Below are 24,492 nucleotides of genomic sequence, written 5' to 3'. Positions count from 1 at the left end.
CAATACCAACATAAATCCGTAGTGATTTATGTTATACAGTTAATACATGTGCCCCGTTTCCCCATCTGATATTATGACTAGTTATTATACCCCGCCACGAAGTGGGGCGGAGGATATAGGAACAGAGTTCGTCCGCCCGTCCTCTGCTCAAAGGGGACAAATTTTCACAAAAACTATTCAAGTCAGAGAAATGAAATTTTGTGCACTTATTTTTCTGCTGATGATCTCAAATGGCTTCGAAAATTGGTGTTGTAAATTCATTTTTATACAGAGCTATGGCCCTTGCTCCGTGCTTTTCAACTTAGTGCATACTGCGTGGAATAGGGACAAGTTTTCTCAGAAACTACTGAAGTTACCATAATAAAAGTGTGCATGCTTATCTAACAGAGACTTGTCACGACGAGTTCGGAAATTGGTCCCGTCAATTATTTTTTGTACCTGAAAGTTTTCTCAGAAACTACTGAAGTTAGCTTATCTAATAGATACTTATCAAGAGCTATATTTCTTTCCAGAGTAGGGAACTTTTGTGTGAATAAATTTCACATTTAATAAAAAAAAATCTGATAGCATAAAGGGAAAAAACCCACAGCACATAATTTTGTGAAAATAAAAAAGTCAGCCACCATGTGTTGAAAAAAACATAATCTCATCCTAAAAAAAGTCTCAACCATAATATGGCCATCCTCACCAATACACAGTATTTCGTGAGCAAAGCCGCAATCTTTTACAAAGAGGCATGAACATGAGACATTAATAATCATTTCACATCTTTCATTTCCATATCATGCAAATGACTGTGTCTGTCTGACCCCACTTTTCCCGCCGTGATATGACTGAAACAGGTGTTGACTGTGATGTGAAATGCCCATTAAGCATCACTTACCCTAAAATTACAACATTAACATACTCGTATTGTCAAGAGAAATGAATTATGTATCAACATCATTACAAGTTAAGCCATGAATGAGGACAAAAGAGAAGGTGTCCACAGTTTGGAGGATGGGGTCAGTTGTTCAGTATTCGATCAACCATCAAGACTGAAATCATGAAACTCCCTTTAATCCTTCAGAATACCACACGTTATCAGTCAGTCTTGTGTATGTGCCCACCGCTGGAATCAATGCGCGGCCCAACTCGACGATGAGAAGAAGAAGCGACACGTCAGATCACAAGAAATGGGATTCAACACAATTCTTCTCAGAGGGCCTGTGCTAACTGATCCTTGTAATAAGGGCGACCTAGCCGTGTTCTGATTTGACGGTCAAGGGGACCCCACAATAGTTCTGTAGTGATAAGTCTGGTGATTGTGCTGTTAAATCAGGGTTTGTCCTGTTCTGTTGCTAGAGTGAGTGAGTATGGTTTTACGCCGCTTTTAGCAATATTCCAGCAATATCACGGCGGGGGACACCAGATGTGGGCTTCACACATTGTACCCATGTCGGGAATCGAACCCGGGTCTTCCGCGTGACGAGCGAAAGCTTTAACCACTAGGCTACCCGACCGCCACTCTGTTGCAAGAACGGCAGTACACCTTATCGGATAGACTTGTCAATATAACGCTGTCCAGTGATATCTCCTTCTAATATAATTAGATCTGTCATGACTTGGTTACAGATGCTGAAAGGAAAGGAGGAGTAATGATGCCGACTTGACAGGGCTACAGATGCTGCCACCTCCAAAGTGATCGACATCTTGAATGCAACAATTTTAGGACGCACATTTTTCCATTTTGCCAGGAAAAGTTTGAATCTGCTCACGCCTGTTAACACGACTCTTTGCCAGGTTCTGTTGTACAGCATTGCAGCGTCAGTGTTACGTTCATCGGTCTTCTGTACACTGTCCAGAGACTGACTGTCACAGTTGATGACGCCACAGTGATAATATAATTCCTCAGATGGAGGATACGCGTGTAGCGTTTCATGGGTGGTTTGGTGACTGGGCAGGTCTGCCACTCCTAGGCCTTTTGAATCAGGCCATGCGCCTGGTGGCTATCAGTCGCCCACAGCCAAAACTCCTTGCGACGTGGTCATGCGTTGCTCCTTATTGTATCATACCAACAGCCTGTTCTTTCTGTTGTAGGGTTAATCTTAGCCTGCTACTGTTCAACGGCTTGAGTGTAAATGCACAGTGCATCGTTTCTTTTATACCCCTATCTTCGTAGGTTGGCATGCTGTAAGTGCAGCCAAAATTTCACTTCAAACTAAAGTTCCATTGATATGAGAACGGTAGCAAGTTGTTTTGGTTGTGTTTGGGTGATTGATTCTCAACCATTTTGTACCACTTTTGTGGGTTTGGACCCAACGAGTCCAAATTTCTGTTTGGTGAGGTTTCTTCGTCAGTTTACACCAAGTTATACTATTTATGTCCATCATCCACAATCTTAGTAATTGGAAAGTACACTCCTCGAGCAGCTGTGAGTACAAACATGTCAGGTTGTTCAGTTTTCTGCCACGGGGCTTTTGCTAGTAACACATAGACATTTGTTATATACAAAATGCTATTGTACTGTTATAAAAATGAACGGTGTGAAAAATTAACATTCGTTCCATGTGTTGAATTTGAAATATGACGTAAAAACAAACCTTGTGACGAAACAAAATTTCAGCCGCTAATAATGAAGGCAAAAAACATGACTCTACCCCAAAATAACCGCCCCCCCCCCCCCCCTACCTAAATACAATTGGTCCGCCCCTTAATCAGGATGTGTCTAACGTGCAGGTGAAATAATCCATTGCTTGAGAGTGTTCATGGCACTGGTGTATCAATTACTGTTTGCTTATTGCTTAATTCCTTTGATATCATGTACTGTGATACGCTTAACATAATCCTCCTCGACTATCCAGGGCATCAATCACTATCATAGATTCTATTCTGATAAATACACTGGTCCCATTCGCCACAATCTTGATAATGTTGCTACAGTGGTTTCACAAAATGGTAAAACGTCCAAGATCTACGTCACTTCGGGTTCTCCTCCCGCATCGTGAGCCCGCAACCAAACTCACTCACTCACTCATTCGCCACCACAGTTTCGTTCCGGAAGTGACGTCTCCATACCCACCTCCCTTACAACCACGTAGCTGGTAATTACCTCTCACGTGTGTGTAATTTGATTGGACCGCTATTTTTAACGTCGTGCCATTCGAACCAGGCTCAAAACGAAGCTATGGTGGCGAGTATGTCCGGGGTATTTATCCGAAAAGAAAAGAGGTAAACTAAGGAACAAAAGACTATACCCTTCAGTTGATTTTGTGGTATGTTTAATTTTACCCCTGAAAAATCTTAAGTTAGCCATATTATACTCTGCTGAAAGGAAACGCGAAAGTATTAAAATCGTAAATATCTTACAGTGTTGCCGACATACATACACAATTAATACCAAATATTGTCATTTCTCTGTGGACTGAGATTGATATTTGTGGAAAGAATGAGGTACTGCAGAAATTTGGTGAAAAGATGGAAACATTGCAAATACCCAACCGTGTGGGCCTGGAACAGAAACGCACCAACATGGCGTGCACATGCAACATCACTTGTTCGTCTATGAAAACGTTCGGTTTTCATTTGCATGCCATCACAATCTTACAGCAAGTGAACAGCGAAAACATGTCACGACTGACGGAAGCCCCACGCAATAACGCAACCGGCCGGCAGCAAACAAGAGAATCATCTTCAGCTATAACTAGGGTTTCCACTCAGCATCAAGCACCATTACAAGACGTGGAACCGTTATCAGACACACGGGACAACACGTGACCTTCCCAGATCCGGTCGACCACGTATCACTGTTAGAGCACAGGGCAGATTCATACCGCTACGTCACTTACGTGAAAGAACCTCCACATCCACCTCTAAAACTACGACAATACCAGGATTGCGTAGGATACAGCCAATAAAGCGGCAACAACGACTGCATTGGTGTCGTCAACACAGGGTATGCCCTCAACTCCTATGCAGGCCGTGTGGGGTACCATTCCCCAGGATGTGATTCGTATACTCGTCTCTTCCATGGGCAGGAGATGTCAGGCTGTTATCTATTCCATCGGGGGACATAGGCGTTATTGATGGTAGCTGACCTTCACCTTGGACTTTACCGATAACTGAGATGACTACAAACACCAAGTGTTCTCTCCACAACATTTTGGCTCAATGCGGTTTGTACGGTTCTTCGTATAAATGTTTTTCCTACCTCACACAAATCTGGCTTTGCGTTTCTTTTTTTGAAGAGTATAGTTTTAGTATTTTAAAAATAGTTTTATTTAAACTTTTAAAATTTAAAAAAACCAAAACAAATCATTTCGTATAATACACAAATGCTTATGCATATCTTAGCTATCCTATCTATATAATATAATTAAAATAAATTTGCTTTTTTCAGCACAAATTTACAATATTTCAAAACATGGTAGGGGTCATGTAGCTGCAAGTTTTTTTCTTACTCCTGTTTTCAATGACCCACTTTATTTTCACACAAAATGTGTAACCACATCCACAGATTACTTTTCATAAACTGTTGACATAACCAAATTTAACAACATTTCCTTCAATTTCCCTAAAAATAGACTTTGTATACTGTACACTGAATTATGAGGACGGGAGCACACTGCTCAATACCATTACCTGACAGTCGTTTTTGAGTTGTTGTGTTTTATAGTCGAACCTTTATATTATTGATGCCAGGGTGAACAGATTTTAATAAGGCTTTGCCTTATGATGCTTTAAGCACAGGGAACCTGACAAAACCATGCTAGAATCTTGCTGAACTTTGTGACAGGTTCAGACATCTTCAATGCCACGACGTTTGGGATACGCTGTTGTTATTAGAGGTTTTGGCTTCACGGACCGGTGTTAATATAACGAGGTTCAGTGCAATTTGTTTGCTATGAATGAAGACAATCAGTTTTACTCAAGTTGTTACTATCTGGAACAAGATCCACAAAAGGTAACGCAAATAGGAGTGTTAGAATATACACCACAGTTATCTTACAGATAATATTTATCTATGACAGATAGTAGGCGACGGCCACTGAACTATATATTTGATATAAACTACGACAAAATCGCCAGGTTTCCACAGCTGACCAACATACTGAGCCAATATGAAGCTAGCCATTGGTAAGAGAACGAATACCGTGTTTATGAATCATATACATCAGAGATTTGTATCAGGGGGGTTGCTGACATATAACAATATTTATAAACCAACAAATGTCCCCTACTGTCATATTTTTCACACATATGTATGTATGAAAACAGAAATTAATATATGATATGAGAATGTTAATATTTTCGAACGATTCCAACTTGATATATATGAACATATTATATTCTGTTCTCTGTCGTATATTTTGATAAGTTCCCCGCATGGGATCATATTTCAGGAGTAAGGCTGCACGCTGAATGTCAGCATAACCAGTGGGTTAATTGTAACTTGCTGTACGGAGTTGTACCCCTTAGCTGTGTCCGGATCTGCTGATTGTTGAGTTGAATCCCTCATTCGCAATCATTGTAATCACTTGCCTGCTTGCAATATGTTCCTGGGCGCCACGAAAGCGATGAAAACTTTCGTCACGTTCGGCTTTATTCACTTCCCAGGACATATGTCTGTGACTGGTGCCTTGTTTTGGTCTTTCAGTTACCTTGCTTTCATTCTCGGCACTTGTGGCATCAGGTCCCATAGGTAAGTTTACCTGTAATCACTTGTCAGAGGAGGGGACGTATCTCGGTGAGTTGTGTCCCTTATTCCGGTCAGGATCTGCGAATCCGTAAGCATCTCAATAATTAACCTTCGTATGACAACTTTCCTCAAGCATTAACTGATATATATCGCGGCACAACCGGAACTTCGACACATAAGAGTTCGACACAGATGTTCACCTGTAAAGCAAATCCATGGATAACATACATCCACCTTTCATCATAGTCTAATTAATCCGGTGTACAGATCGACGTTCATGATGTCATATATGTACATAATCTGTCATAAAGCTGGACTATTGTGTTTTCTTTACGTTTTGGCAGCAGAATCTCAGCACACGTACACAGCTGACGTATTTCAAAATTACCATGTAGTTTTTATCAGTTTCAACAAAATCAGTAAATACACTTTTGTGTTACTGGATTTTCTGATCCATCGATCACTTGATTGTCTGGTTTGTTTACAGGCCATCGTCGCATGGTAGGACTACTGCAGGGTCGGGCAATACATACTTACTTTGTAATGCTTCCGGTAGGGACATGCTTTTCCTTTCCGCAAACACCTGGTGTCATCACTGATTTTCAGTGGTCAATTCATAAAATTTTCACAGCTATTTTGCCCTTTACGCCAAATGGAACCTGTTTCGGCGGATATGAAGCTACAGATACTGTGCACACAACAGATTCTCAACTTCAAGTCTAGTTTATGAAAGACAAAAATGTAGAAGAATTCTTTCTGCAAGTTTTGTGAATAAAACAAGAGAGGCCCCTCCTGCAGAATCAGATACATACTAGGGTTTCAAGTATGCAAGACAATGAACTGAATATGAGAACTTTGTACACCAAAACTGTGCCAAATATTAAGCCTTAGCATGTAATCTTTGCACGGTCCTCTGTAATTATTGTACGACGGTAGTCAGTCATTGATTATGTTTTACAATGAATGCAAAAATTATTTTCGTAACCAACTTCTTTTAGTTTGTGTGGATCTCTCTCTCTCACGGCATGCCCAGTCGGTTTCCATCGCTGTATCCAAACTTAAACTCGCTATACACATTTCGTGTCTTGAATATGAGAATAACGGAAAATCACGTCACTGTCATGTACATTAATACATTAATGCACTGTCAACAAAGGAAAATGGCGGACGTCTCTCCGCTATGACGTCACTGCTACAGCTCGGCCTCTAGCCGGAGTTTCAATATGTATATGCGCTGGTTGTGGGATCAGGGCAGTTATCACATAGGATCCTTTGTGGTGTAAACATATACTTTGTATGACTATTGTTTTAAAACGTTTTGATTATAATGGATCGATGCTCATCATATTAATCACTGGATTGTCTGGTCCAGACTCGATTATTTACAGACTGCCGTCATATAGCTGGAATATTGCTGAGTGTGGCGTAAAACAACAAACCAACCAACCACTATCATTTTACATATACGCACATGCTTACCTCCCATTATCCCACACACGCGCCTGCACATGTGTATGTAGTGTATTAAATAGTTATAGAAGTGTCTCTACAATAATATATATCTACTGAGGCGCCGTTCTGTGTTGCAGGTGACCCCGGTGTGAAGAGGGCTACGGACTGCGCAGTACGTTGAAGCTGCTACGTGAATACAAATATAAAGCTACAGAAAAGAAATGAAAGATAGTCATCGAGTTATTCTAAAGGGCTGGAATACATAAAATAACACGTGGCCTCAACATGCCAAATTGGCATGCCTGCACCTACCTCAGTATTGTATTGAACGTATCTCACAAAACAAATATGGCAGTAACCTATGTTTTAGTGATACAAAGCGATCCTGGTGCTATATTATGTCCCAACTCCTAAGCTATATTATAACTTGAGATTGTAAGCTTTTTTTTGTCGCGATACTGCCAGGTGAACTCAAGACGACACGTACATCAAGTCAATGTTAACATACATGACGTGACGCCGTTTCCCTGTAAGGAGCTTGACATGCAGATATTCCAGAGATCGGCAAAACGCCTGTTGCCATGACGGCGGGGTATATTTTTCGAAGTAGTACCACGGTGTATCATGGGACATGGAACACGTCATTGACGAATACAATTCAAGTATTTCACATATAAGGTAAAATGATATGACAGAGTTCCAATAGTCGTAGCGCTAGCATCACTGCTGCTGACATGGTTTGGGCTGAGTTGACGCTGACAGACAATGTTATTCCTCCAGGCCCTGTCTTGTGCCGGGGACGAGACGTGTGTACAAGAACTTGTGTACTGCAAGAAAGACCCCTGTCCACGCCAAGCCGTGTGTGCCGGTGAGTGTCTGCACAACATGTGGTTTTAGCCCCAGGTCTATGTTTATGCATGCTGTAACACTTGGGTGAATAACGACGGAGGGGGAGCTTTGCCTCAGATACCACCTGAAATTCTGGTGGGAGGGGTCCCGTACTTTTTGTTAAAAACTATGTGTTTATCCATGACATAGCATCAATATGTGTTTATCCATGACATAGCATCAATATGTGTTTATCCATGACATAGCATCAATATGTGTTTATCCATGGCATCATTATGTGTTTATACGTTACAATCTGTTTATCTGTGTCATAGCATCACCATGTGTTTATTCATGACATAGCATCAATTTGATTTATCCATGGCATTATTATGTGTTTATACGTTACAATCTGTTTAGCCGTGTCATAGCATCACGATGTGTTTATTCATGACATAGCATCAATTTGATTTATCCATGGCATTATTATGTGTTTATACGTTACAATCTGTTTAGCCGTGTCATAGCATCACCATGTGTTTATTCATGACAAAGCATCACTGTTTATCCGTGTTTCAGCGTTACTCCGTGTTTATCCATATCATCAATGCGTTTATTCGTGTCAAAACATCGCAATGTGTTTATGTATATCATATCACCAATTTGTGTTTATCTATTGCATCACTGTGTTTATCCGTGTCTTAGCGTTACTATATATGTGTTTATCCGTCATAGCGTTACTATGTGTTTATCCATATCATATAGCATCACTGTTTATCTGTGTCATACCATCACCATGTGTTCATTTATATTATATCATCATTTTGTGTTTATCCATAGCATTACTGTGTTTATCCGTGTCACATCATGACTGTGTTTATCCATGTCATAGCATCACAGCGTTCATCTATATTATATCATCAATTTGTGTTTATCCATAGCATTACCGTGTTAATCCGTGTCACATCGTCACCGTGTTTATCCATGTCACAGCATAACAGTGTTTATCCGTTTCACAGCATTACTGTTTTTATCCGTGTCATAGCGTCACCATATGTTTATCCATGTCATAACATCTGTTTGCAGCTAAAGACAGCCACATCTGCAGATACAAGCCATGTGAGAACGGAGGGGTCTGTTTCCCAGACGCGACACAGGGCTACACCTGCTCTTGTCTTCCCGGTTATGTTGGAGTTATTTGTGAAGCTCACGTGTAAATGACAAATAAAAACTTAAGTTAGATTTAAGTATTTCTAAATGAACTATTTGTATGTGGACATCCTTACGCACGCTGAAACCTGATTTATGACTAGGTTAACATCACGACCGCCACCTCTTCATGCTTTCAGCAAATTCCGAGACCGCCTCCGTGGTCTAGTGGATAGTGCACAAGGCCGGAGAATTTAAGGTCGGGGTTCGATCCGCGGCGCGTTATACCAACCGATGTTAAAAGATGGTACTTGTTGTTACCCTGTCTGGCGATCGCCATTACAAGGATAACACACAGACTATCGGTTCGGAAGACAGTATACTGTGTCTGAATGGGGTATTCATGTTAAACTGTGGCATGGTATTTAAGTAAGCTCGCTTTATAAAACCCTCATTAGTCCGGAATAGTACGATGAGCTACAGATACACCGACACACATGTCGCTTTAATTGCAATAATCCACTCTCCTACCCAGAGTTCCTTGCGGCCAGCCTAGTACCTCTGTCACAGGCCAGCGACATATTACGATTCGTCAGATCTTGTGCAAAATAAGAGGGCTGGTCAAACAGTTTTAAGCCTGACTAACGTTCAACTATGGGCCATAACAAAGTGAACTAGTCAATTAGGAGATAAACCTATTGTGTTTTGAAATTTGATGTAGTCCCACTGTAGAGGAGATACCTCTTTCTTTTAATATGGAACGGAGCGCGTAGGTGGGGGTGCTAGGTCTCTGGCGGACACTCGCCACCCAAGAACGTATCACAGATGTCAGGGGACTTAGCGGGCCAGTCCTATGTCCCTATGCCTTCTCGTCGGAGATAGTCGGTGACGACTTGGGCACGATGTTGTCTGGCATTGTTATCATGCAGTTCAAAGTTTCTATTGATAATTCTAGCGAATGGAGCAACGACAGTACGCAAAAGTTCAACATATGGCCGGCCAATCGAATGTCAACTCACAATAACCAAATCAGTTCGCCTGTCATGTGTGATACCGCCCCACGCCATGCCACTTCCGCCCCCATACCGTTCATGGTCAAGAATTGTTGTCCGACAAACCTCTTGCTGTAACGTCGCCAACCACGTTTTCTGCCATTTGTGAATTGGAGGCTAAACAGCCCGTCCCTGATGTTGCCTCGCCTACCCAACTTTGCCGCCAATGGTAAGCTCTGAAGGCCACACCCTCACAGAACACCCTCACAGAACACCCTCACAGAACACCTTGCTTTTTGCACATTTGGGACATTCTTGGGCGTAGAGTGCAGGCAATGGACCCTCCTCCACACAATCCTGATCAATTTGGCAGCACCTTTGCATCACGAATGGGCGCTATTCCCCCTTCAGATGATCCGACGTCTGACTGGAGGGATGAGGAGAAGGGTCGAGGCTGTCATCCGGTACGCGGTGGCCCCACCTATTATTCAACCTTTTGACACGCGAATGTCATTAATGGACGTTAATACACATTTTTATTCATTATGAGCAATAATATATCATTGCCCCAAAACTCATAGAGGGTGTTGTGTTGTTTTTAAAAACAGTACTGGTGTTTGGGCAACCATATCTCAATTAAAATTTCATTCTGGCTCAAAATTGTTTTAAATGTTTTGTTCTCAGATGATTGCTCTTTACAAACATAATGTTTTCTCCAACTCTGTCCATTTTATCATTATCGTGATTCTTATAAACTATACAGAAAATTTATGGGGGTTGCTTAACTATCTTTATATGTATATATGTTAGTGTATGAACAGGTCAGAAAGCTTTCCTTCTGAAGTCCTAGAATGGGAGTATTCTGCCCCATCCATAAAACCATTGCAAGTGTTAAATCTTCATGACCTGATTGTGTCGGACACTCATTAACTTTTTGGGAACCAGTACATTAAAAGACCTATGGTATATTTTTTTATCTATTTGATTGGTCATTGGCCAAGTTAAAATGGGTTTTATTTACCAGTCATTAAACTATCAGTTTCTAATGGGGACACTTAATGATTAGGATTTTGATTTATGTCCTTTAAGCTATTTTGTCATTTATTATCCGACAAATCCTTAAAATCCTTGACATTTGTATGACTATTGCCATCAGTAGAACTTATTTCATCTCGTGAATCTTTTTTTGAATGCTTCATTTTAAGAATTCATGAAAATGATTTATGAAAGATTCAATAGACATAATGGTAACTGATGAAACACATTATCTCAGGAACTAAATCTGATCAGTATAGCAATTTAGCTATTGTATGATTGGTGCGTTATAAAGGTTATACAATATAATATACCGTAAACGTATCCTGCATAAACATTAACATATACATCATGATAATATGTACACACGTTTGAACCAGAACACAGAAATACAAGCATACAGTCAAAATGCTGCCTTGCCGGGCATCCGTTGTCTGTATGTGTAGTTTATAGAGTGATTCCCCTAGATTAATTAACGGAGAAATGTATATTTCAGTTTGATTCAAACAATGATATGTACTTATATTTGTTTCTGTAATTACATTACAATATTTCAGTCAAAATCCACACATAGAATTTACAAATAGATATACTCACACGCAAAAGAAACGCAAGTCGAGTATGCAGTATACATGTTATTTATTTTCAACAGTAAAGACAAGAAATATTAATAGGGCAAGATTGACAAAACATTTGACTGAAGACAGTTTAATGGATTAAAAGGCAGATGGCATAATTGTTTTTTTTTCAAATCTTAAGGGCTTACACAGTTTCGGGTCAATACCCAAAATGTCAGTCAATACCTGGTGTGACCATGTACCATTAGCATTGATCACTGCCACACATCTCCTGTACATTGAGTGGATCAGATGATTTATGAAGGCCCTAGGGATCCTCCTGCACACATCCAAAGCAGCTGTACGTAGTTCATCGGCAGTTGTAGGGACTGGGCGCACATTGTGCAGACGCCTTGGAACCTCATCCCACAAGTGTTCGATTGGGTTCAGATCAGGGCTGAGGGCTGGCCACGGTAGAACACGGGTGTCATGTTGTTACAGAAAGGCCATGGTGGCTCTGGCAACATGGGGACGAGCGTTGTCCTGCTGGAAAATGTTTGGTGATTTTGTGCAAAAAATGGAACAACGTGGGGTCTGATCACTTGGTCGATATATCGCTGAGCAGTGACGCCGTGTCCCCGACCTTCACCAACATTCAGAAGGCACATGGTTCCAAGTCTCGCATAAAGTCCAATCCCTGCCCATATCATGACGCTAGGTCCACCCCATGGATCCCTTTCCACAACGTTTCTGTCAGCGAAACGATCACCTCGAAGGCCGCCAAATTCTGACTCTTCTGTCTGCATGGGAGACACAAAAGCGACTTTATTCAGAGAAGATGACACGCCTCCACTCACGATGATGCCAATTGTGATGACCCTGTGCCCACTGAAGTCGTGCTTGTCGATGCCGTGGTTGGAGAACAGGACGACGTGCTGGTCGGCGACATCTGAGGTTGTTGAAACGGAAACGTTGGATCACAGTGTCCCGGCTAATGTGTCGATTATGTCGAGCAGTTTCACTTGCAGTTAGGAACGGATGTCGCTGGTGTTGACGGGTAATTTGGTGACCCTAGGACGACCGCTCCGAGGAAGGTCATCTGTGGTCTGTGTAGCATTGGATAGATGCAGGAGACGGTAAATTGTAGTTATGTTAACGTTGCAAGGACGGGCAACATCTCGGACAGACTCTCCAGCTTCCAAACGTCCGATAGCCTGGTTTCTCTGAATTTGAGTTAGGCGTGGCATTGTTGACCAAGGAGTGGTAGGTCTAAGAATCGGCCACAGTTTTATACACAGTACAGTTCGTGCATTTTCGATTTTGCGAGAAATGGGTGCATGATACCCACATATTCCTTGAAAGGGTGCGTTTTAGCGATTCGTTTTTTATGTTGCGTTTTTACTCGGGGCTTCCAAAATGCAACCAAAAATATTGATAACACCATCAGGCTTCACTTCATGATAAAACTCGTATCAATTTATGGTTCCGTGTTTGTTACATATTTGCTTAAAACCAACCACTTGCGGGTTTTTTTGCGTGTGAGTATATATCATGACAATTTGTTATGGTATCAGTAATTTGTGTTTTTTATAACCTAATTGCTTTTTGCAAAATAACAGAAAAACAATCGACATGAACAAAAATCTATATTTATAATATTTGTAGTTTGCTTTTTTACCGTATTAAAGCGTGAAAAGTACAGAGATGCTTCTTTCATAGTTGACAATACACCAGCTAGATCATGCCGTTGAATGTAAATGATGTTTTGTTTGTTGTTTAACGCCGCACTCAGTAATGTTCCAGCTAAATGGCGGCGATCTGTAAATAATCGAGTTTGGGCCAGGCAGCCCAGTGATTGACATCATGAGCATCGATCCACCTAATTGAGAAAGAACATGAAAAAACCCTGTCGGATTGTGTCCTGCAATTAGCACAGAAAGTATCTCGCTCATGAGTGTTGTATTATTGGACGGCTATTTTTAGCACAGAATTTTTCAAATCGGACGAAGCTATGGTGGAATATGGCTCCAATTATTTACCATATTTGAATGGAAATGTAACACCAGAATTGTTGAGGGTGTATAGTCACGTTTTGTCATAACCGACCACCAAGCAAAATGTCCTTTACTTGTCCTTTGTCTTTAAATCAGTTTTTCACACAGGAAGGGAATGACGCTGTCGCAGCGCACATCATTCCACTGATTCGAGGGCATTATGTAACCCCGCCAAGCTATCTCCACACAGTCTTCCTTCTCTCCAGAGAACTTACTAAAGTGAGATGGTTCCCTGATGCACCACGCGTTGAAGCTGAGCGGGGACCCATCAGTCCACACGTAAGTGTCGTTGTCATGTAGATCCCTCAGCCCTATCCAGTGCGGAGCTGCAACAGACGACTGTCTGGATGAGTATGGGAGGTAGGGGCTGGTTATCGGTTGAATATGCCAAGATTCTACTCTGTTCCGGGTTAAGAATAAGATTGGAGGACATAAATACCGCTTAGACCCTGACCTACAATAAAAGGGGGCGTGGTCAGAGTTGATGTGACGACGAATCTGTGATGAATGCTCTGAAAACTGGGAGCATGAATTTGGAAAATACTCGATTTTGATTGGTCAGTCAGAGGTATCAATTCACAATAAAAAGAACCGGACTGAAACAGCCGATTTGACGGCCGCATCACCGCGGAAGCTAACATTTTTAGAATAGTACTTTTTTTACAGTCATTGTCGGTAGGTATATTGAAATAATTAGGCTACAAAACTTGTTGCCGTTACTACAATATTCAAAGTGTTTGACAATACATTTCGATCTGAAAACACGATAAAAATCTAGTGAATATTTTTCTTGTTTTGAAGACAACGGAGAGCTTGCTATTTTGGCGCTTTATCTTTAGCGTCACAATGGTCATATCTTTGGCGTCACAATGAGCGATATGACGTCAAAATGGTGACGCGCGGTGTAGAACGAAAAATCTTTGAAAGGCTTGCTTTAGTTTCTTTAGGGGTGCCCCCCTCATGTTAGCGAACGCTATTGCCGTGCTACATGCTTTCAGTGCCTGTCATAAGTTCGAGTGAAGTATTACAGTGCAAACAAACTGCTTGACTTGATATAAAAATCACATGTACAAGTCAATCTACAGAAACAACATGAAGCGAGTAACTCCAAAAGAAATTGTCCCGTGAAGATCCGGGGTAGAATAGGTCTTCAGCAACCCATGCTTGCTGTAAAAGGAGACTATGCTTGTCGTAAGAGGCGGCTAACGGGATCGGGTGGTCAGGCTCGCTGCCTTGGTTGATGCATGTCATCGATCCCAATTGCATGGATCGATGCTCATGGTGTCAATCACTGGATTGTCTGGTCCAGACTCGATTATTTACAGACCACCATCATATAGCTGGAATATTGCTGAGTGCGGCGTTAAACAACAACAAACAAACTCCAAAGGAAATTAAACTGGTAGTGACATATGTTCACATATTAGCAAACCGTTTCCCTTTTTTGACACATTTCAGACTTAACTTTCCATTTTGAGTTGCTATAAGTGCCAAACATATACGTCTAACATTATACACCCTGTGGGTCAAAATGGCACCATTTCTCACCCCTTCCACACACCATATGTGTTGTTATCTACTCATCCATCTTGTAGTGGTGGACAAACAAAACAAGGGCACGGCGCCATAAAGCGACCTCAGGGATGTGATCGTCGCATAAGTCTATGTTAAAGAGTTACAAACGCCTTAGCCCTAAACTGGCTTTGTGATGCGATGCCCAAGAGCCCTAAAGGACAAGAACAAAATCAGATTAGAATGTTCCCAGATTAACCCCAATTTTACAAACAACAAATAGTGTATTTGGTGCATGGTGACCTACTCAGGTACTTTTTAATGGCTGCCTGTCTCACTCTTGTATCCAGTTTAACGAGCCTGGCCCCATCCGAGCGGCACTGTTCAGAGGCTTGGTCCCAAGTCATCTTTGTAGAATACTCCTTGATGTACATCTGCTCTTCCCCAGCCTGATATTCGACATAACCTTTTGGTGGAAACATCACACATTCATAGAAAGCCACAATAATAGATATGACTTCTCATCACCGCCAGGCCCTAAAAACCATTTCATAAGTTGGTCCTTTTTTTAACTCAGGAGTTATTTTTTATGTCTAACACTTTTTGATAAAAGGCCACCAGTCGCTAGTTTTGCAAACCAGGACAGGCTGCCTGCTTTTGAAGTAGGCGTCATTGGTTTCAGTTGGTTTGGAAGAGTTGTGAAATTAGGTTGGAAATTGAAATAATCTTTATCTGCCGATTAAAAATAAGAAAAACGTAACGAGAAAGAAAAAAAATGGAACCCTTTTTTTACTGTATTGTCATGAGAAATGTATATGCCTATAGAAATATGTATAAAATCATTATATTGAAGCAAGTTCTTAAGCAATTATCAAAATACCCAATGAATGAGAGAGTTGTACAGTCAAATAGGCCATAAGAAATAACGTCACTCATAAGAATGTTTCTCACATATTTATACAATAACCAGGTCACCTGGCTGTTTTCTGCTTCAGTTGATAGTTGGCAACGGTGTGGAAACAATCGGGTTCACTCGGCCCATGTCGCTTCCTACTAAGATATGTACTGTTTCACGGACCAGCCGAGTGAGCGAGTAGAGACAAGGGAAGACAACCCTTCGGCAAATTGCCGGGCGATATTGATGTTAAAACTAAATAAAGCCCCGGATTATCTTCCAAACAAAACCACAAATTATTGATCACCCTGGTGATAAATCTGACCAAGATTTTTTAAATGTTAAATGGAGAACCTGTGGCACTTTAATACTACAACGTTTATACTTACCATCTCCGACGCATGTAGGTGTGCGGTGATTGTCTCCTCTTGTACAGTTGTACACCATGTCGGCCACATCTCTCAGTTCCCATGGAGACTGACATTCGGAAGCCATCTTTGTACCCACGATGACTGTACATCTGTCTGTGAATGTGTATAAATCTTCCTATTCATATATACTTTGGAATCGATCAAACATATATTTTGTCTTGACATGAAACTTTTAATAGAAACGTCTTTATTGTTTGTAAGGACGTTTGAGCGCTACTCCTTGACCATTCGTCTGGTGTGTGACCTGATGGTAACACCATCTATTACACTTACTGGGAACAGTTTATTTGTCAAGAGCATACGGTTCCATCTTCAAACACAATCTACCCGACAATATCCGGGTTACCTTTGGTCTTCAGCAACCCATGCTAGTGATTAGTTTCGATTTGGGCTGGGCTGGTCAGGCTCAGTGACATGGTTGATACATGACACCGTATCGAAATTGCGTAGTTTAATGCTCATGATGTCAAATACAAGATTGTCTAGTCGAGGCTCGGTCATTTAAAGACCACTGTCATGCAGCTGGATTAGTGCTGAGTCAGCAAATTAAAAGCAATCGGACACCCACTGGTGTGACGGCTTCTCATAGATCTAAACTGTAACGTTACCCCCAAAATCTACAATATGGGACATTTCTTCCAAAACAAATACACTGGCGTGTTCCACCTACCAAACAAACAGCCGGAGGCCCCACGTGTGTCGGACACAGTCGTGACTGACTCTGCACAGACGATCTCCGTTACTTCAACTCGGATGTCTTGTTCCTGTGTGCAAAGCGTTATCTGTTAGTTCACAATGGTAATTCCGCTCCTCACACTGCATCACCGACTCATTTGCCTGCATTTTCTGTACATCAGTCTTCATGTTTACAACGATAGCTGGGGTCACGGGTGGCCCAGTCGTCTAAGGCGCCGTGATTCGCTGTGCAGAGTTGCGTCCCTTGGGGATGCAAGAAACCTATGATTGTGGGTTCGAATCCCAGTTCGCCCTGATTATATTTTTAGGTTTGTCAGCACCATACCCGTGCTCGTTGGTTTCACCGAAGTGGTAAACGTCTGAGACCTCCCACATTAAGCTGACACGCCGCGATATAACTGGAATACTGTTAAAAGCGGCGTTAAACCCAACTCACTCACTCACTCACTCACTCACTACAACAATACCTAATTGTATTTGTACATGCACTTCCAGTATGACGAACTCAAAGGCCATTGAAACTAGTTGGTTTTATCCGAAGTTTGATGTGTAATTTTTAATAACATTTATTGTCTCTCCTGGAGTGTTATAATTGGGTTCCTTGTTCATCATTACCAACTTCGTTATATGATAGTACTGTTTTAAAGCACTAAGTCGATCTAATGTAACGCTACGATTGAGGGGTTTCGGTGTCTATTGATACAGATCCAGGCGACAAGTTCTCTCCCATCACGGGGTCCGTGAAGTAAGCTACTTATTCCCCCTTCCTTACATTGTTATAAGGTAATAATGCATCCCAAAAACATAAGAAAATTGTAGCAAAACCAACCTTTTAAATGGTGGTTATCGACATGATAGCTCTAATGTTGCTGATGTTTTATTAAAAGGAAAGCTGAATTAACGCAAACATAAAGGGGAATCGATAGAGATATGACATTTCACATGTATCATTGTGATTGTGTTGATGCTGTCGTTGTCACGCAATGTATCAGCAGAGACAGAACACATTTAATCAGGAGAAACAAACCACGGTGATGACAGATAATCAGTGAAGGGATGAGTAATGGTCAAGAGTTCACGTTAGTTTTCCGATAATGGCATACATGAGTTCATGCACTGGTGTATTTGTTAACGAATCAAACTGATGTACCAAAACATGTGACAAAGACAGGTCAGGCTCGAACACTTTACAAAGATACCTTTGACACTAGCAGAGTAGTGCAAGCTTTTCAGTTGCCCGAGGCTAATCTCCATCACTCTGTTTAACTTCTCTGTGACGAGCCTACCCTGTGTGGTTTAGCAGTTGTATTTTGAGGGATGGACTGAAGCTGAGTCAACTTATATGAGTATCAAACTTGTAGGTGTGTGTGTCAGTACATGAATGCTTCTGGGGACAGTTCAGAGTAACGGTCGATAGGTCACCCTCTCTTTGACTTAGAGATGTAGTTATTGGCTCTCTGACAATGCTGACACGGAACGGCAATACGTTCAGGCAACAGTTGCAGGGTCCCTTTAAGCCACAACACGACTATATCAAACAATAACCTAGAGTATATTTAGCTTTATCATATGATGGGTGGTTTCGCGACAGGATATATATGGATAAAGATGCAAATATAAAAGATCAGGTAGGTACTACTTTCAGTGTTTGACCCGTGAAGTTTCCGGGGTAGAATAGGTCTTCAGCAACCCATACTTGTCCCCGTGAAGATCCGGGGTAGAATAGGTCTTCAGCAACCCATACTTGTCCCCGTGAAGATCCGGGGTAGAATAGGTCTTCAGCAATCCCAATTGCGTGGATCGATGCTCATGATATAAATCACCGGATTGTCTGGTCCCGACTCGATTATTTACACACCGCCGTCATATAGCTGGACTATTGGTGAGTGCGGCGTAAAACAACAAACCAACCAACTTTCAGTGTTTACAAACGAAGAACATTCAGCCATGACTGTCCGGATTATCAATTCCCATTCTGGTATACTTATGCTGGTAGACCTCTGCGGCTTGGGGTCTTTTCAATGAAATAAAAAATTGGGCCGAAATAAATGTAAAATGTTATCTTGTTTCATTTTGTAACTTTGGGGGATATCTGACTGCATTTCGTAAATCCGTAACGAAACGTTATGATACGTCAGATAGACCCCAGAGAAACGTGACGTTTCATAAACTTGAATGGCTTACCTTTGATAAAGGGCATTTCTTCTTTGGGACCTACCGATGGTTGTCTGCGAAAGGCGATCACTGATCAAGTTAAAAAATTATCGATAGTCTATTGTCGTTCTGCCTATATGGTAGTATTGTAACTGTCTAAAAGACAGTGTTTCAGTTGGGACTATGGTGTCAATGTCGGACTGACACATCACTTGAAAATACTTATTTTGATGACAGAATTTAAGAATGACATTATATGATAAAGAGGTTATCACGCTCGTATATGTTGGGGAAGGTAAATATCCTGCATTAGGAATAACACTATGTCATTAGCTCGCCTAGGCTCGCTATATGCAATGTTGAGGCTATTCCTAATATCTTCTCAAACCACAATCGCGTGATAACCTCTATACACTGTAAGAGAAATATAGTATCTCTAAATATATAATAAAGTTATTTTAATTAAATTTTCCCATTCATAATTCAAAATGCAGTGACTGTCCATATTCCATATTCAAGTGTACAAGGTTAATAACATATTCCATATTCAAATGTACAAGGTTAATAACATATTCCTGGTTTAACTTCCTTGTTGAAGTTCAAAGTTAAGTATTGATTTTTTTCAAACGCGATGTTAGCTGCTGAGGTTTATTTCCTCTTATTTCTCACATCCACGTAGAAACACACATAACAACCTGAATCGACCATTGCACATTGATAAACAAACCGATAAAAAAACACCATTTCGTCTCCAGACAGGATCGACCCCATTACTGGAATGGTGTCCAACATCACGAAACAACGCTGGAAGCGCCCATACAATCTCCAACTGCAAATTTAATATACCGTTAAATAATTAAATATATAAAGTGACGTTTCCATCGTAGCCACGAGATGCGACAAACAAATTTCGTTTTACCTAAGTATGTCATGAGCGTGACGTGAAGTACAGAAAATCAACTCATTCATATATTATTAATGGCAACAACAGCGTGTGATTGGCTTAAACACCCCCCAAACGGACACATGTGACGTCATGACTGATGACAGTATTTTGCTACAACAGCGTTGTCATAGGCCGCAGCGGTATGTAAGTAGTCGAGACAAGACAAATCAGTGGTGGACAGGACGCTGGGGAGAGGAAAGTATACACTTGCTAATTGTATTTGGCTAAAAAATGAAAAAAGTTATCAAAACGTTACTAGGCTGAAAACAGTCGCTAAACACTGCAATTCTAAGGTCCAAAACGCAACTATGATACCCGTATCAAATACATCACTATTGATTAACTATTGTTTGTTTGTGTCATTTCAGCCATCATCAAACATGAATGTATACTTTCTTTTGCCGGCCGGCAGTTTACAACCAACCTGTTATATATTGAACCGCCCCATAATTTTAGTCGTCTCTTTCAACCAGCACAGAGTGCACAGGTATGTTATACCTGAAATACGTACGAAATAAAATTGTGTTTCGATCAACATCCATTGGGGTTAAAAAATGTGATAAAAACTCCGACGTTCATACAGTTTGACCCTCGCTCCCCCCCCCCCCCCCCCCCCCCCCCCCGGTTTCCTCAGTACATGAGAGAATATCAACACGAGTTGATAAAAGTGGAAACATTCCGAGGCTTGCCGAGTGTTGATATATTTGATATCCAAAGAGGGTGAGTTTTCATTTATCATCCAACATCATTCTTTCAACTACAGCGATATCTCCTGTGGGAGCCAGTTTTGGATGATAAACACTGTGTAATACCAGTTATTGTTATTAAACGGGTGATCTCTTCACGGGCGAGTACTAAATACGTGTACTGAAGCTGAAATAACTTTTTTCGCCAGGTATGCACTGTGTTGTTACAATATTCGGTGATCGAATTTGTTTCATTTGTATTTATCATGCGCAAATTTATCATCGTTCCAATTCACAAAAAGGCTCAGTGACAGATGTTAGAATTATAGGGGGATTACACTTACCGGTATATTCAGTAAGATATTTCTTACCATCATTCATAAATGCTTTGTATTGTGGTCGGAAACACTTGAAAAGATTGGGGAAGAGCAAGCAGGTTTTTGACAAGGTTACTCAACCACTGATAATATGTTTATCCTCCAGGCTCTTATAGATAGGTATATTCAACGTTAACGTGGAAAATTGTACGCTATATTTCTAAAGCATTCGATTCAGTCTGTAGAGATAAGTTATGGTGTCTATTTAATTGATATGGTGTCATTAATAAAATGGGTAAATTGTTATGTGGTATTTATAAGGAAGTTAAATCATGTGTTAAACAAAACGGCATGTATTCAGATTCCTTTATCCTACATACTGGTGTACGCCAAGGATGTGTATTAAGCCCTTTTTTGTTCTGTTTTTTTTATTATTAATGAGCTTGCAGCCCAAATCAAAAGAAATTATGATGATGGTATACAATTACATCCTGAACTTATAAAAATATTTATGTTACTATTTGCAGATGATATAATCATGTTCTCAAGAACTGTAAAAGGTTTACAAAGTTTGATAAATCAGCTAGAATTGTACTGTGATACATGGAAACTTAATGTTAATCTAGATAAGACAAAAATTGTTGTATTTAGCAAAGGAAATACGCTGTCAAAAAAAAGAAAAGTGGCACTTTTGAGGACAATTACTTCAAACTGAACCTCATATAAATATCTTGGTGTAATATTTTCAAGTAAATTATCATGGAACCGACATATGTGCAATGCAGCAATCCAAGCTAAAAAGATGTTATTGGGAAGTTTACAAACGTTTGAACATTTTAGCGAGTGTGCTTAAAAATCTTTCTTAAAACAATTTGACACAAAAATAGCTCGTATTCTTTCCTATGGTTCGGAAATATGGGGTTTTGCAGAGGCTAAAGAAATTGAATCCGTACATTTATACGCATGCAAAAGATTTCTTGGTGTTAAACACAGTACTTCTAACGTAATGGTTTATGGTGAATGTGGTCGCATGCCCTTGTATATATATCACTACTTAAAAATCATAAGATATTGGTTAAAATGACTAAAAATGCCAGTAAGTAGATTGCCAAAAAAGTGTTATAATATGATGCTATTGTATGAAAAGAATGGAGATCAAAATTGGGCATACAATGTTGAATGTCTACTGTATAAATATTGGGCATACAATGTTGAATGTCTACTGTATAAATGTGAGATCAAAATTGGGCATACAATGTTGAATGTCTACTGTATAAATGTGAGATCAAAATTGGGCATACAATGTTGAATGTCTACTGTATAAATGTGAGATCAAAATGGGGCATACAATGTTGAATGTCTACTGTATAAATGTGAGATCAAAATTGGGCATACAGTGTCTAATGTCTACTGTATAAATGTGGGCATACAATGTTGAATGTCTACTGTATAAATGTGGGCATACAATGTTGAATGTCTACTGTATAAATATTGGGCATACAATGTTAAATGTCTACTGTATAAATATTGGGCATGCAATGTTAAATGTCTACTGTATAAATGTGGGTATGGCTACATCTGGGACAACCAATGTTTCGTAGAGAATCATGCCATGTTCATATCGTAAATAAGGCAGACGCTTTTTGACATGTACTTTCAAACATAGAGATCTACTGTAGATGTTTCTAGCAAATGCGAATATGTTAGATATTTTAAAATGCAAATATGCTCAGAAAAATATTTAACTGATGTAAATATTATAAAATGCAGAATATCACCAACACAATTTAGATGCAGCTCACACAGGTTAATGGTTGAAGTTGGCAGGCACAAAAATACCCAAATGTGTAAGATTATGTAGACAATGTTCTTTAAATTTTGTCGAAGATGAATTTCATTTTCTTCTTGTATGTTGTAAATATGATAATTTAAGGAAAAAATATATTGAACAAAAATACTATGTACATCCAAATAAATACAAGTTTATCTCTTTAATATCACATGTGAGCAAAACGGCTATACCAAATCTATCTCTCTTTATATATCATGCCATGTTATTAAGAAATGAATCCTTGTAACATTTCTAACTGCTTCCACATTGTCATGTATTCTGTACTATGGGCCTGTGGCCTTACAGTTATATGAATAAACTGATTGATTGATACTCACTTTAGACGCCCAAAAGCCGAGGCATGATCGAAACTTCTGACTTGTTCGACCGACCTCTTTAATTGCTATACATATATATATCAAAAGTAATGGATCGGCTCCGTGGTTGGGTTGATTGGGTCCTATTATTGCTGAGTGCGGCGTTGATCAAGAAACGAAAATTGTCCCGAACTTGTTGAACTCATAACAAAGGCTCACATCGCGACGTTCCGAACCATCAAACATTTGATATAACATATATAAATAAACTAAACTAATAAACTAAAAAAGAAACAACTAATTACATAACTATTCCAAATACCCTAGCTATAAGATTGACACTAACCTGGTCGTTTTCTTTAGCAAATTCTTTGGCCTTCGAATTCCTGCTTCCAGTGTTCATATAACAAGCAATCATATACCCACCCCGGAGTATTGGCCCGTCACACATTCCCGCATTCACACACGTGTCTCTGCACGCGCTGATGCCGGAGGACAAAGTCATACCAGCAGCCTGCGAGCTACCCAGCACAATAAGCCACGCAGCTTTAACAGCCTCTATCATGTCAGAAGACATTGTCTGAGTTCCCCTGGACACTGTTATCTGTGTGTTTCCTGTCTGCCTACATACCGAGTGACATGATGGGGATGTGCTTGTATCCGAACCCACGGCAGTGACTGTGTTGAAAACTTGGAAACAACTAAAGAGCTTTTTCTAAAAAAAACCCACAGCTTCATTTTAACTGAAACGTCTACAATACATAAATTATGAACACGTGTAGTGATTTATTGAGAAAAAGAGCATTAAAAAGACATTAACTTGCTGTAGTAATTTCTTCTTTTTACTAGTGAAGTTAAAGGTTTTAACGCTGCAGTCAATAATATTCCAGAAACATTACTTCCGTTTGTAAATAACGGCTGGGCCAGAGAAACCAGTGGTTGATAGTGTGAGCAACTGTTCAC

At 40.3% G+C, this 24,492-nt stretch overlaps 2 protein-coding genes across 2 annotated transcripts; one reads left to right on the top strand and one right to left on the bottom strand.

Moving 5' to 3' along the window:
- The first annotated feature begins 5,021 nt into the window (after window positions 1–5,021).
- On the top strand, window positions 5,022–9,197 carry LOC139480168 (adhesive plaque matrix protein 2-like). The gene is made up of 5 exons (XM_071263201.1): window positions 5,022–5,115; window positions 5,636–5,680; window positions 7,267–7,301; window positions 7,910–7,997; window positions 9,044–9,197. The coding sequence occupies exons 1-5, from the start codon at window positions 5,100–5,102 to the stop codon at window positions 9,172–9,174; spliced, it is 315 nt and encodes a 104-aa protein (XP_071119302.1). The 5' UTR covers window positions 5,022–5,099; the 3' UTR covers window positions 9,175–9,197.
- Window positions 9,198–13,831: 4,634 nt separating this feature from the next.
- LOC139478608 (aggrecan core protein-like) lies at window positions 13,832–24,094 on the bottom strand. The gene is made up of 5 exons (XM_071261159.1): window positions 23,876–24,094; window positions 17,253–17,346; window positions 16,541–16,675; window positions 15,564–15,722; window positions 13,832–14,070 (listed from the first exon to the last, which is right to left on the bottom strand). Exons 1-5 carry the CDS (start codon window positions 24,092–24,094, stop codon window positions 13,832–13,834), a joined length of 846 nt encoding a protein of 281 aa, XP_071117260.1.
- Between the last annotated feature and the right edge of the window lie 398 nt (window positions 24,095–24,492).

The sequence above is a fragment of the Haliotis cracherodii genome, unplaced genomic scaffold (assembly GCF_022045235.1).
Source record: "Haliotis cracherodii isolate W230 unplaced genomic scaffold, xgHalCrac1.p SCAF_4, whole genome shotgun sequence".
Taxonomy (NCBI): domain Eukaryota; kingdom Metazoa; phylum Mollusca; class Gastropoda; order Lepetellida; family Haliotidae; genus Haliotis; species Haliotis cracherodii.
This window is presented reverse-complemented; position numbering and strand designations above follow the sequence as displayed.